This window comes from Phragmites australis, chromosome 2 (assembly GCF_958298935.1).
Source record: "Phragmites australis chromosome 2, lpPhrAust1.1, whole genome shotgun sequence".
In the NCBI taxonomy this organism is placed as follows: Eukaryota; Viridiplantae; Streptophyta; class Magnoliopsida; order Poales; family Poaceae; genus Phragmites; species Phragmites australis.
In genome coordinates this window covers 36,821,969-36,835,330 of record NC_084922.1, presented here as the reverse complement: position 1 = coordinate 36,835,330, position 13,362 = coordinate 36,821,969, and the positions used below count along the sequence as shown (strand labels likewise).

At 44.7% G+C, this 13,362-nt stretch overlaps 3 protein-coding genes across 6 annotated transcripts; 2 read left to right on the top strand and 1 right to left on the bottom strand.

Annotated features, from left to right (window-relative positions):
• Positions 1 to 123: 123 nt before the first annotated feature.
• LOC133908619 (uncharacterized) lies at positions 124 to 2,392 on the top strand. Of its 2 annotated transcripts, none has more exons than XM_062350728.1 (3): positions 124 to 222; positions 341 to 536; positions 2,016 to 2,392. In XM_062350728.1, exons 2-3 carry the CDS (start codon positions 346 to 348, stop codon positions 2,200 to 2,202), a joined length of 378 nt encoding a protein of 125 aa, XP_062206712.1. In that variant the 5' UTR covers positions 124 to 222; positions 341 to 345; the 3' UTR covers positions 2,203 to 2,392. The 2 variants fall into 2 exon arrangements, with proteins under 2 accessions (XP_062206712.1, XP_062206711.1); XM_062350727.1 differs by having other exon boundaries at positions 335 to 536.
• A 1,138-nt stretch (positions 2,393 to 3,530) lies between these two features.
• On the top strand, positions 3,531 to 5,045 carry LOC133906485 (aspartyl protease family protein 2-like). The gene has a single exon (XM_062348412.1). The coding sequence runs from the start codon at positions 3,654 to 3,656 to the stop codon at positions 5,043 to 5,045; it is 1,392 nt and encodes a 463-aa protein (XP_062204396.1). The 5' UTR covers positions 3,531 to 3,653.
• On the bottom strand, positions 5,029 to 13,358 carry LOC133908618 (uncharacterized protein At4g10930-like). Of its 3 annotated transcripts, XM_062350724.1 has the most exons (14): positions 12,897 to 13,358; positions 11,992 to 12,077; positions 11,340 to 11,430; positions 11,131 to 11,180; positions 10,556 to 10,628; positions 10,342 to 10,451; positions 10,173 to 10,238; positions 9,449 to 10,065; positions 9,089 to 9,182; positions 7,793 to 8,999; positions 7,636 to 7,710; positions 6,468 to 6,957; positions 5,731 to 6,377; positions 5,029 to 5,555 (listed from the first exon to the last, which is right to left on the bottom strand). In XM_062350724.1, exons 1-14 carry the CDS (start codon positions 12,960 to 12,962, stop codon positions 5,343 to 5,345), a joined length of 3,885 nt encoding a protein of 1,294 aa, XP_062206708.1. In that variant the 5' UTR covers positions 12,963 to 13,358; the 3' UTR covers positions 5,029 to 5,342. The 3 variants fall into 3 exon arrangements, with proteins under 3 accessions (XP_062206708.1, XP_062206707.1, XP_062206709.1); XM_062350723.1 differs by having other exon boundaries at positions 5,731 to 6,957; XM_062350725.1 differs by lacking the exons at positions 10,556 to 10,628; positions 11,131 to 11,180; positions 11,340 to 11,430; positions 11,992 to 12,077; positions 12,897 to 13,358 and having other exon boundaries at positions 5,731 to 6,957; positions 10,173 to 10,242.
• Between the last annotated feature and the right edge of the window lie 4 nt (positions 13,359 to 13,362).

Below are 13,362 nucleotides of genomic sequence, written 5' to 3'. Positions count from 1 at the left end.
TTATTCTTAAAAAAATAAATTTGAGAATCCCTTCGCAACGAAACCGTAAAAAGAAATCAGAAGAAAATCCCTTGTAAAAAATCTCTAAATCAGTTAGATAGTCTAACCTCCCCTCCAAGCCAAGACAACAGCACCCCCTCCCCTCGTAGCCGCCTCTCCCAACTCGTGCCCTCTACTCGGATCTCTCCGTCCCCTTTCTCCAAGCCCCCCACCACAGCCAAGGTAAAAAACAGGCGTCGAATTGCCTCGAATCTGCGGTTTCCAACCAGCAGATTTTCTCTCCCCCTTCCGATTTCTTTTTCCTTCTCACCTGCATTGCCCCGTTTTCAACCAGCGGCAGATCCCATGGCGGCGCTGGCGTCGAAGCTGGCGCAGCTGCAGTCCAAGGCGTGCGAAGCGACGATGTTCGTGGCCAAGCACGGGGGCGCGTACCACAAGACGCTCATGGAGAAGAACAAGCACCACGTCGTCGACCCGCCCACCATCGCGAAGTGCCACGAGCTCTCCAAGCAGCTCTTCTACACTCGCCTCGCCAGGTCAGTGCTTGCTCCCCGTCCCCGAGCCCCTAACTGGCGTGTCGTCGTTTTACCGACCGGTTCTGTGCGCCCGAGTCCTCGGCGTCGATTGGCTTTTGGAATGCCAGATTGTTTCCTGATGTTTGTGTTGTTATGGCAAGGCGACTAGGCGCCAGTCCTTGCGCTGCCGAATCCGTGTGAATTGCTGAAATTAACGTGATTAGAACAGTTTGGGACAGTACGAGGATACGCCTTCGGAGGGTTCTGTGCCGCACATATGTGAGTCTCAGTATATCAATTTGTCAGCTTGTGTGCTACGGTTTGTCGCATTGAGGTGGGGGTTTTTTTTCTTGCATACTGCGTTTACTGATGGGATGGGAGGTTTACTTATCAGATTGGAATGCGACATTGTTCCTACGGGATTATGCGATGGGTAGCTTGGAGGACCTCTTGAGGGTGCGAGGCAGCATATATGATTGGTCTGGATACCCTTTACATCCAATGTTCTTCATTGGGAAGAGCCCAAGTTGCTCCATGTATCTTGATATTTGTCAGGATGATTTCAATAAAGGTACGGGTTACGGGAGGAAGTGCACATGAAATACATTCGGCATTTGCAAGCACTGATCATGAAATGAAATTATTTGATTGCATCATGCTTGGGTAGCCGCAATGGATTGGTTCCCTGGCAAAAATAGACCAAAGGGAATTTCACAGCCCACATAATCCTTGGGATGGGCTGATCTAGTAGCACCCAAAATATTTAAGATTCAAGCTTTTTAACCATTGTGAATTCTAGTTTCTGCGAGTGAGTGATGTCGCAATTTGCAGATGTCCATCACACTAAGTATAGAGAACTGCATGTCGCAATTCGCATTTTGCTTGAGATATCTTTGTTTAGATGAACCATGTTCCTTCCATCACATTGATATTCATGAATTATGTCTATTGCCTTGTGTGTTGAATTATATTCACTTAGTATATATAGAAGTTTGTGTATACTTGTTTATTAAGAAAAATGTGCATGATGCCTTGTCTGTATAAGAAAATTACTGCTGTACAAATTGCTTTTCCATTGAACTTTTTATATCAATAGGGAATTCGACGTATAACTTTCTTGAATTCTTTATTGCTGTCTGTAAGCTAGTAGGTAACCCCATGCTGTGGAGTTTGATATTAACAATATGTTTCAATCTGATGCCTATGGCTTTGAAATACTAATAAAAATACTCTGACTTAGTCAAGTTAAATTCCAAGTGTTAGACCAAGATGCTGGAGGACATAACACGAGTTAATGAAATCCACCTAGATGAACTCTAGGGGAGCCTGGCAATTTTGGTTTCTGGATGCAAACATCCTGAATTATGTTTATGGCAACGTTGCTAGGGCTAGTGGTTCACAAACAGAAGTAAATAACACATGATTTGAGAAAGATGCATTTTATATATTGTGCTCATCCTAAATTCAATATATTTACCTTTGGAGATTTGTCTCTTGCAGCCTTCCTGGTCGTTACGAGTCATTCTGGAAGGAGCTTGATGGCGCGAAGCTCTTGTGGAAAAACAGAAGCAATCTGAAGGTTGAGGATGCTGGCGTTGCGGCATTGTTTGGCATCGAGTTGTACGCATGGTATTGCGTTGGTGAGATCGTTGGTAGAGGATTTACTCTCACAGGCTACCATGTCTGAGTGCCTGCCTTACCTCTAGCATGAGCAACCACATTAGTCCACATTCGCCAACGAATACTATGTTGGTCAGTGTTACCCTGACATGAATCGTAATGCAAACTCGCAAAGTTTTGCTATTCTGAAGTCTGAAATACTCTTGATGCTGCTGAACTACATTCATCTAGGTGGAACAAACATGATGAGCTAATAATTTACTGTGTGTCATGCCCTTTTGTGCGTCTGAGTCTATGATATGCTTGCTACTTCTTTTAGTGCATGATATGCTTGATACTGGGATTGGGATCGGTTTTGTGGTATGCTTATGTTTTGAGTACTGGTTAGATGATATGTAGTGTTACATCCAAGACGTCAAAGGTGGTGTACCGTGCTCTACTGTAATTCGGTAGGATCGCTCAGTGCTGGAACTCGTGGGGTAAGTAATGCACGCGTCGAGTTTACCATCCAAACGTTCTGATGGTGCTAGTACACACTCGTGAGTGAGCTGCTTGTGGTTTGGTTCGTCTGACTTGTGGTTCGTCATTCGTGTCTGATGAGTGATCAGTGATGACGCCTTGTGCCATTTTGGTGGTGGCTGACCAGCTAGCTGGAAGGAACTGCCACTGGGCGGAGAAAATCGTTTGCGCGGAGTGCCGGAACCCGACCGGTAGCCGCCAACCCGCCGCGCCTCTGTCGCCGGCGCGGGTTGGGTTGGCTGCGACGCGGGCAGCAGCCGCGTGGGACGCGCGGGCGGCCCAGTCCACGCCACGTAAATCTTCGGCCACCAGCCCCTGCCCAAGCGGGGATTGGTCACCGTGCTTGCGCGCGTACTCCGGCACCGTCGCCCTAGCGGGATGCACGCGCACGTCCCCATTTGACGAGCACCTGCCCTCCCGCCCGCCCGCCCGCGGCGTAACGCGTTTCGGTCCTACGAATTCTTCGTGGGGGTGGCCGCCTCCCTGATGGATGTCAAATGTAAGCCTGGATAAGTTAATAAAGCAAAACCCATGCCAACTACGAAGTGCCAACTGCCTCTTGTTGATCAAACCCAAAATCCATGCTGAAGTAGTCCATCCAGGGCTCCAGGCACACGACCCAGCAGTCACCAGCGGGAGCAGCCCGATCTTGTTAACTTTTTTTTTAATTATCGATCTTGCTAACCACTCACTCAAAAACAGAAAAAGAATGAGCGAGTTAAAGGAAACTGATGGTTAGTAAAGAGAACTGCTTAAAAGGAAACTGATGGTTAGTAAAGAGAACTGAAGAAGTAACCCACGTAGTAGTTATCAATAATTTAAACGCATGCAAAAGAAGCGAACACCCTCAAAACGTTCATGAAACTTCCACCTGAATCCTGGTACCAACATGCCATTGTATTATACTCACTCCCAAATCTTCCATCGTACGTGCCCTCTAATACGGGCACCGCTTCATCCATGCATTGAACACTTCGCCACCGCGCGCGCTGCGCCCTCATGGCGCTCTCCAAACTTTTCCTCGTCCTCTTCTGCATCACTTCCAATGCCATCCAACCACCGAGAACACTCCACGTCCCCGTCGTCCACCGCGACGCGGTCTTCCCGCCCACGCCCGGCGCCACGCCGAGCACCCTCTTCCGCCGCCGCCACGCTACCGACGCCGCCCGCTACACCGCGCTGAACTTGACTGCCCACGATCGCCTCCACTCGCCCGTTCTCTCCGGGCACCCCTTCGACAGCGGTGAGTACTTCGCCCTCCTCGGGGTAGGCACCCCATCCACCCGCGCGCTCGTCGTCATCGACACCGGCAGCGACCTCGTCTGGCTTCAGTGCATTCCTTGCCGCCACTGCTACGGCCAGTTGACCCCGCTCTACGATCCGCGTAGCTCCAGGACGTACAGGCAGATCCCTTTCTCGTCGCCGCGGTGCCACGAGCTCAAGTACCCCGGCTGCGACAGCCGCGGCGGCTGCACGTACACGATAGTGTACGGCGACGGCTCCAGCTCCCGCGGCGAGATCGCCACCGACAGGCTTGTATTCTCCAACGACACGCACGTCCACAATGTCGCCCTCGGGTGCGGCCACGACAACGAGGGGCTGTTCGACTCGGCGGCCGGGCTGCTCGGCGTCGGCCGTGGCACGCTGTCCTTCCCAACGCAGCTGAAGGCGGCCTACGGGCACGTCTTCGCGTACTGCCTCGGCGACCGCACGTCCCGTGCACGGAGCAGCTCCTCGTACCTCGTGTTCGGCCGCACGCCGGAGCTGCCGTCCACAGTATTCACCCCGCTGCTGACGAACCCGCGGCTGCCGAACCTGTACTACGTGGACATGGTCGGCTTCAGCGTCGACGGCGAGCGGGTCACCCGACTCTCGAACGCCAACCTCGCGCTGGACGCGGCGACCGGGCGGGGTGGCGTTGTGGTGGACTCCGGCACGGCCATATCGCAGTTCGCCAGGGACGCGGACGCGGCGGTGCGCGACGCCTTCGACGCGCGCGCGGCTGCGACCGGGATGCGGAAGCTGGCCAAGAACCTCTCGGTGTTCGACGCGTGCTACGACCTCCGCGGGAGCGGGATCGCAACGGCCCGTGTGCCTACCATCGCGCTGCACTTCGCCGGCGGTGCTGACATGGTGCTGCCTATGGCGAACTCCCTGGTCCAAGTGGACGGCTCAAGGCGTCGGACGTACTACTGCTTAGGGCTCAAGGCGTCGGACGACGAGCTCAACGTGCTTGGCAACGTCCAGCAGCAAGGGTTCCGGCTTGTGTTTGACATGGAGGGAAAGGATCATCGGGTTCGCGCCAAACGGGTGCTGAGCTTGAGGAATCAAGTACCAGTAAAACTTCTTGAATCTAACCTAAAACACGTGTGTGTAAAGCTGCAGTTATAAACTGTTTTCTCAGGAGTTAAATGTACAAAAAGAGATTGTGGGAACTAGAACACAAGGTAAGGATGTAAGATTTTTTTTAGGTCGACCCAGAACCAGTATCACCTAATTGTCAGTTCATTTTTCCTTGGATTTATAAGTTAAATGAACTGTGGTGACCCAACTACCCATCGGTTAACCCACTTGCATCCTTAACGCACGTTCGCACCTTAGTCTTAACCATGTGCTTCCCAATTTGCCCACATGGACTTCATGTATTAATGAATCGCCGTCCCGATTAAGTTTTACAAAATCTGGCAGTCAATTGACCTTTTGCTGAGCTGCTTCAACGTACTGCAGCGCAAGCTTCTTCACCTTGTCGCCCTCCTTGATCAAAAAGTTCGCATTTTTAGCGTCATGGTGGAAGTTCATTACCTTGTCCGTTGTTTTTGCGACAGCCCATCTATACTGATCGACGGTAATTACACCACTCTTGCAAAGTGGCCTGATGTGCTCTTTCACAAACATTCCAACCTACATACATTCAAAACAAAGCAGCTTAGAAGGATGTAAACATGTGACATTCTACTGAGCAACACCTACTGCTATTCAGAATTCAGTGTCTAGGGTTATCAGGATAACCACACGTGTAAAAAGTGACAATTGTGAGAGCTATAAGAAACTGTAGCGCAAAAAATAAGTGGGTTACCTTCTTATAAATAGTACTAGAGGAATCTGATGTGTTTTTATTGGCTTGATCTGTTGCTGGCTTCTTTGAATCGTCTCCACCTTCCGCTGGATGGGTTTGCTTGTCTCCTTTGGGATGTTTGCTTTTCAAAGATGGATTGTCACTGGAAGGTTTCTCTTTACTGCACTCCAAATTCTTCCGTCTGCTGACCACTTCACCTTCTCTTGGCGAAACATTCCCATGAGGAGATTGATTAGGCAAACTGCTTGCTGTTTTTTCCGTATCTCTCGGGTTCTCCACATGACCGGTACTTTCATCAGGCATGTTACTATCATCTACAGTTCCCTTACCTGGTCCACTTGATTTTTCACATTGCACACTACACCTATCAGCTTCAGCCAAGTTCATTGCACTGGTTTCATTTGCTGTCGCACCCTTAGTTTCTCCGCTGGCTGTCAACTTCTGTTGCTCCTCAGAATTAGTTTTTGATTGCTGACAAGACATCGCTGTATGGAGGTTTTGACAATTTGCAGCATCAAAATCATTAGGCACTGATGATTTGCCATCTTTGAGTGAGGATATGTCCTTCACCCTAGATTCGGGACTTGACTTTAAGCTTTTGCTCAGTTCAGAGTCCAAATCAACAATGCACCTGACGTTGCATTCTCCTGCATTCACGAACAGTGTATCTTTGACAGTTGGATATTTCCTAGGTGAAAACTTTGGACAATCAGAAACTGACATGGAATTAGAATTACCTTCAACTGCCGTGATCTCTCTCTCAGGACTGTTAGGAGGGGAATCAAAGAGGCCCGCTTTCTTTAGTGCTTCTTCCGCACTGCTGAAGCTAACAGTGTGTTTGTGCACAGTTTGCTCTGGTGCAATATCATCGCCTAGTTCACTCTTTTGATCAGAGACGACTGTTCTGTTTAGAACCTCTTCCATTAGTTCCATATCACTGCCACTAACGTTGGTATCCTCAGATGTAACTTGCTGTGATATCAGATCACTGCCTAATTCAGTCTTTTCGGTTAGAGTTGAAGTGTCATTATCGGATTTTCCCTTGGCAGACTGGCGAGTAGCCTGAGAGCAAAGATTCACATAAACTGATTTGCTATTTGACCCTTCGTAAATATCCTTTTCTACATTGACAGCATCAGCAATAGCCAATTCAGTATCTGCACATCTGCGAATGACATCCAAATTTGCTTTCTGCAAATAATACTCAGCGATGCGGTGAAGTTGTGCCTGAGGTACATAAGTCCGATTAATAACTTGCCCACCGGATTAAAAAAAAATGCAAGCATACTTATGCTTAGGGTTTTTGCAGTTATTGTACTGCAGTTATTTTTTAGGCTGATATGGAAAAGTAATTGTGAGAAACTCAGCACCATGTTTGGCAAATGAGGTAACAGACTAACAGTTTAACAGATTCTATCATCCAATGGTTAATCCTTCTCTGTTTCTCTCTAATAACTAAACCATGTTTTCTGTTACTCCCTCCAGTCACAAGTGTCGTTTTCGATTGTGTGCAGTCAACATTTTCAAGCTTTGGCTACAAATTACTCTATGTATTGAGTTTGGATATTTGAAAATGGTAGGGTAGATTTGTCTCGAAAATTAGTTTCATAATAGTATAACTTTGTTATATTCTATAAACATATTATACCAAAAAGTAGTAGTCAAAGATGTGTTTTGGGGACCGTGTCAATGTCCAAAACGACACTTATTTGTGACTGGAGGGGATATTTGAAAAGCAACAAGATCTAATTGTGCAACATGGTGTAGAAAAAGGCAGCTAAGCAAGCACTAAAAAACTATTTAAAAGCGCCACCAAACGAGATTATCATAATATACCACAATGCCAACAGACTTAAAATTTGTAATCAGAGTTCAATGGATACACAATGCCAAACATATGATTACCTGTCTAACTGATACGGGAACTTTATTATTCCGGCCAGCTGCGAGCTGTGGCCTCATATCTGCAGGAAGTTGTGCCTAAGAAAACCAAATTAATGAGTATTTCTAGAGTTGTTAATGGACTTATTTAGAAACATTCTAAAAAAAAACTGGCACATACTAGTAGAGGGAAGTTCCCCTTGAGAGCATCAGTGTCTCCAGTATGATCTTTGCTTGTAATAGAGCCGGCATTTTTTCTTGCCAGGATCTCAAGAGCCCATTTTCTTTTGTCATGCTTGATATCACCAGCAGATTGGTTTTTTTCATTCTGTGAGGGCTGGCTGTTTCTATTTTCTCTTCTGCTAGATGCTTCTTTATTCAAAATTGAAGAGCTTGATACTTTCGCAGTGCTGCTGGGTGAATTGATTTTGATTGTATCAGTCCCTGCTCCAGGTATGTTAGGAGATGTGCTATTAATAGCTTTGATTTGGCTATTTTTATCTAATAGTGCACATCCTGCAAGGGCTGAGAGAGGTTTTATATCATCCTTCCTGGGAACAACTGATGCATCAGCTAAATACAACCGGGACAAAATGGAATTGTTGTTCTCTCCCTTTTTCCCCTGAGCACTTTCCTTGTCCATTTCAGAGGATTTCTTAAGTAGCTGAAGTACTGATTGCAGTGTCTCAATCTTTTCAGGATTTATTCCTGGGAAGCAACGATGTTTCCAGAATTCAACTTCCCAATCACGATGCCATGCACTTCTTCTTCTTCCTGTGGATGTTCCATATAACTTTTTGGTCAGATTCTCACGTTTCTTGCCCTTTTGAAGTAATGACCTCCTTGTTCTTATCAGCAAATGGTTGGTACTTTTGGCTGGTCCATCCACTGACTTTCCAATAGCTGCACGGAACGCAATCAAGAGTTTTTCATCAAAAGATACATCCTTGTCGAGTATATTAGTACCGGTATCTCTAACTACTTCTCTTATCTCTTGTTGTAGCTTTTGAACTACAACAGCTGATTCTTTTCCTTCTTCCTTTCGGAAGATCTTCTTCACTCTAAGACCAGGCTTATCTACTGCTCTTCTTCCTACAGGCTTTGCCTGCTCTCTACCAGGATCTCTTATGTAGTCCTCTCCTTCAACTATACTCATTATATCAGGAACAGATTTATGTCGTGGAACAAACTCTGGCATATCAACAATAGTAGCTTTTGCAGAACTAGAAGCAGTATGACTGTGTGTTGAAAAAACACCAGAGTTTTCGATTATATTCACGGCCTGCTCTTGAACTTCCAATTTTGCTTTCTTCGCAGGGTGGTTCACTTCATTTCCTGATTCCGTGCCTTTATTTTCTTTTATGTCACAGCTCTTATGTCCATCATGCCTGCAAAAAAATCAAATAAAAAGGTTGTTTAAATGAAATTTCCAAACTGAGATGAAACAAGTGAGTACTAAGTTCTTAAAGATATTCACCTGGGTGACAACTGCACGTTCTGAGCAGTTTTCATCTGCTGAACTGCATCTGCTTCAGTCATATCTATGTCAGTCAATCTTACCATCTTACTAGCTGCATCGATAAAAGAGAAGATGTCACATTGGACGCATAATGCAATGAACACAAAATATGGTCCTAGAACAAAATGCGGTATGACAAAAGAGGAACATGATACTTTTCACAACTTGAAGTTACTTGGTATGAAAAATGATAAGAAACACAGTGACCAACAAAGAAATTACTTTCTGTAGTTGCGGCAAGTGTAAATAGCCATAGCATACCAAATGAAACAAGCTATCAATACGGCATATCTGACTATGCAAATGACCACAACATACCTGGTGAGGAAGGCTGTGGAGATTTGATTACAGGAGATTTTTGGTTATTATTTTCATGCACTTGATTCTCCACTCCCGTATTTTTGGCCTCCTTGCTGTTGTCGACTAACGAACTAGATGACACAAGCTTTGGAACTTCCAACTGTTCATTTGATATGCTACCCTGCTCTGAGCTAAATAAGGTTGTAGATGACTCACGTACTGGCGAAAATTCTAATGACCTTTCTGTTTGGTCAGAAGAAACAGTGCAGATAACATTCATTTCAGAATAATTATGGTGGGATCTACTGAAACTATCTGTGTTCGTTAGTATACTAGCATCTGCAACAGTATCTGTAAAATCATCTTTGGAATGACTTGGATATGAACTGCAATTAAATGTTTCCTGTGCTGTCTTCAAGCCTAGTGAAGCTTCTGATAGAGCACCCCTAGTTTCAGAATGTGCACCAACCATTGATACAACAAGGGCAGTTTCACCCTCATCAGCAACAGATACTGATACCCTCCCAGAAAAAGATGCATCAGTAGTTGTCCTATCAGAACCAATGACACATTCCTCACTGAAGTTTTGCTTCAAGATTACATCTGCCCTGTGTTTCACTTCAGTAGACATGCATCTAAAGATGGAGTTGATAATTTAATTATTATAAAAGTGGAGCAAATCCAGCATAATTACTACTTGCAAGTCGTGAATGAAGAGAGGAATCAGAAAATATCACATTACCTTGGGCACAACCACGAATTTTCAGATGTCATTTCTGGATTAAACCCCACGCATATAGCATGATACCTGGCTTAAGGATCAGTGAAATCAGAAAAAGAATATGGTTCCCAAGTCACAGCTAATAATGGACACTGGACACTTTCACAAAGGATAACAAAATTAGAAGTACCATATATCACAGGAATCACAAGCAATTGATGTATCTAATGTTGAACCATCCTCAGCTGCCACAAGTCCACTCCGAATCTTGCAATCACCATCATCCAAACAAACTACCGCCTGGAGAATGGGGACAAACAGAGCAAGCCACACAATCAACTTTGTGACACAAGGAAGTGTGATTGTTTGAAAGGAAATGGTGAGTGTTATCTGAATATTGTTACTTCTGCATCAATATAATATGATGGGAAGGAAAACGCGTTGCTTTCCTCTTGCACATACCAATCATCATCACCACTGCACAATGAGAAGCATAGATATAAGTCGTCATGAAAATGGCCTTCATTTTATTTCTTTGAGCATTAATCGAAAAGAGGTTAAAATAAGATTCAAGAAATCAAATAAAAAATGTATGATCATGGCATTCACGGACAAATGATATGACATGAATTCACAGGCATATGATGCGACTACACACAAGCATCTAGGTATACCATTAACTTTTCCTACTTAACATGGTCAGGTGACCCAAATATCACTCTTTGTTTACTTGCTTTAAAAGAAACAAAGGACAAGCTTTTACTAGCAATGTGATTTAATCACTAAAAGTATTCCTCTACTTACATTGACGATGAAACGCAACATTCTGATATAAAAGGCTGAAAAAATTAGATAGAAATAGTTTACCTTAGGACTCAGGAGGAAACAGGGGAACCAGAGTTAATAACATTAACAATTAGGAACACTAATGTTGAACTAACATGCATGCATACCGAAAGTACAAGGGTTGCTGCTATACCTGGTTAGAGAGTATTCATCCTCATTAGTAGCTCCCGTCGTGCCATATAACTTCACCAATAAGTAGCAAAATAAACGATTATATTCAAGTGAAATTCTACCTTCCAAGGTGAGAAATTGAGCTAAACTTTTTTCCATCAAATTTCTTCCACATATATTATTAGAATTCGGCCAAGGAAAAATTGACAACCAAGGATATTCGTTACTTACTGGAGTGCATGTTATATGCTGAAATTCATTTTTGCAAAGAGGGCAACGATTTGTGATGGCAGCCCAGTTGTCAATGCATGTATAGCAAAACCTGGTATTTGAAATTCAAATATCTATGCATCACATTACAATTCAAAGAAATCTTCATATCAATCTTTTAAAATAATTACTATATTGGTACTTATATTACTGCAAATCCTTTTCTAAACTCCCTTATGTACAGAAATTAACTCCAAAGAGAACAGAATGGCCGGTTACTAATCCAAAGTAAGAGGCTGAGAGTCTAGCAAATTATGGGAACATCAATTTGGAAGTGAAGCATTTGAACTCCAAATGTAACAGGCAAGGCAAAACATTTTAGTAAATAAGCAAATAATGGTGGACTACAGCCACAGATAGTGCAGGATCAGATAAAAATGGCATGGACGCCACGATGCCTAAGAACCGTATGCATTGACAAGCTTAGCTTACATACTTAAAATACTTAAAAAGAAACTACCAATTATACAGATGTCACTATCCCAAACTGATCCATATCCCAAGGAAGATGCATAGTAGCTGCGCAATGGTGACCCTCAAGACCTTAATGTAATATGCACAGAAGTGATGAATCAAATGCTGAAAACTATAAAATTGGCAAGTAAAACCCTACCAGTGTTGGCAACAATCTAAAACTCCTCTATCAATGATGATGTCTCTACAAATGCCGCAACTTTCGTTCTCAAATGCATAATTTTCCTGCAAATAACAGTTCAATGGACCATATTATAGCACAAACATAATCATGTGTGGAAACATGGACTGAGGATACAAAGAATAGGTAACTCGTATAAAAGCAAGCAAGAAGAACTGCTGAACTTATTGGATACAATATTATTACTAGTTAGTAATAGGATATTTCTTTTATGTTTGAACAGTAACATCTACTCAACAAACTGCATATACTTATAATTATTATCACATCGCACACTTGACGCCATTGAAGCACAATGAAGTTGTTGAGAAATATACGATATTAGAGCACATAGGTAGGGAGACATGCAGAAAATGGAACAATAGAATGAAAACCCCATGATTTGCAAAAACATCCATTATCAGTGTGGCTTCCCGTTTCTCCAAAAAAAAAATCCCTAATTCCCCTAAAAAAGGGGTACTGTTCGAATAATCCAGAATAAAAACCTCAGTAGTTCCGATGCAGGCATTGCTTGTTCATGCTATAAAGGCGTAGCCACAATGGTGGATTTGACACCATTACATACAGACAATATGTGACTCTACAGGCACGATCATGACTTACTCTAGCACCGTAGTATAATGGCACCCGATAAAAAATAGCACACAACAAAATCAGTTACAAATCTTAACCACGAGAGACAACATGGCAGTTCCCGGGAAGTAGTATGTCCATAGCATTAGTTCATTCTTCATTGAGCACTTCGCTTGAACTCAATTGGCAATACCAACAAGCACTTAGCAGAGCACGAAAACAGCAAATTCAGCAGCAGTAAATTAATCTTCACTTCACTACGAAAAAGCCAAGGGAAGTGATACAATTACCAGATCATCCGTCTCCCCCGGAGCTCCACTCGATTCACCATCATCATCCATTTCCCACGGGAACATCGTGATTGAGCTTCCGCACACAGAGGGCGGCGGCTGCGAGCGAGCCCTATAGGCAAAACCAGGAGCTCGCGAACCAAAATCAGCGACTAGTCCAAGCGCGGGGGCGTGCAAGAGCAGGGCGGAATCTCGCGGCCGGATCGCTCGCCACGCGAATTGGGGAAACGGGGAACCGATCGGCGCAGGGTTTCACCGGCTCCGGTGGGTGGGCCACTGGGACAGCCCTAGCACCGCCTGCGGAGCTGGGGTGTCTGGAGGCGCTCAGCCGCAGAGTCAGTGGGGGTGGACGGGGTGATGGTACGGAGGAGGGGATGCCGCCGCTGCCGCGGCGCTGTGGTCCGGTCCGGCGTAGGAGGAAGGACTAGGGTGGGCAAAAATACCCTACACCGAAAATCGAGCCCGA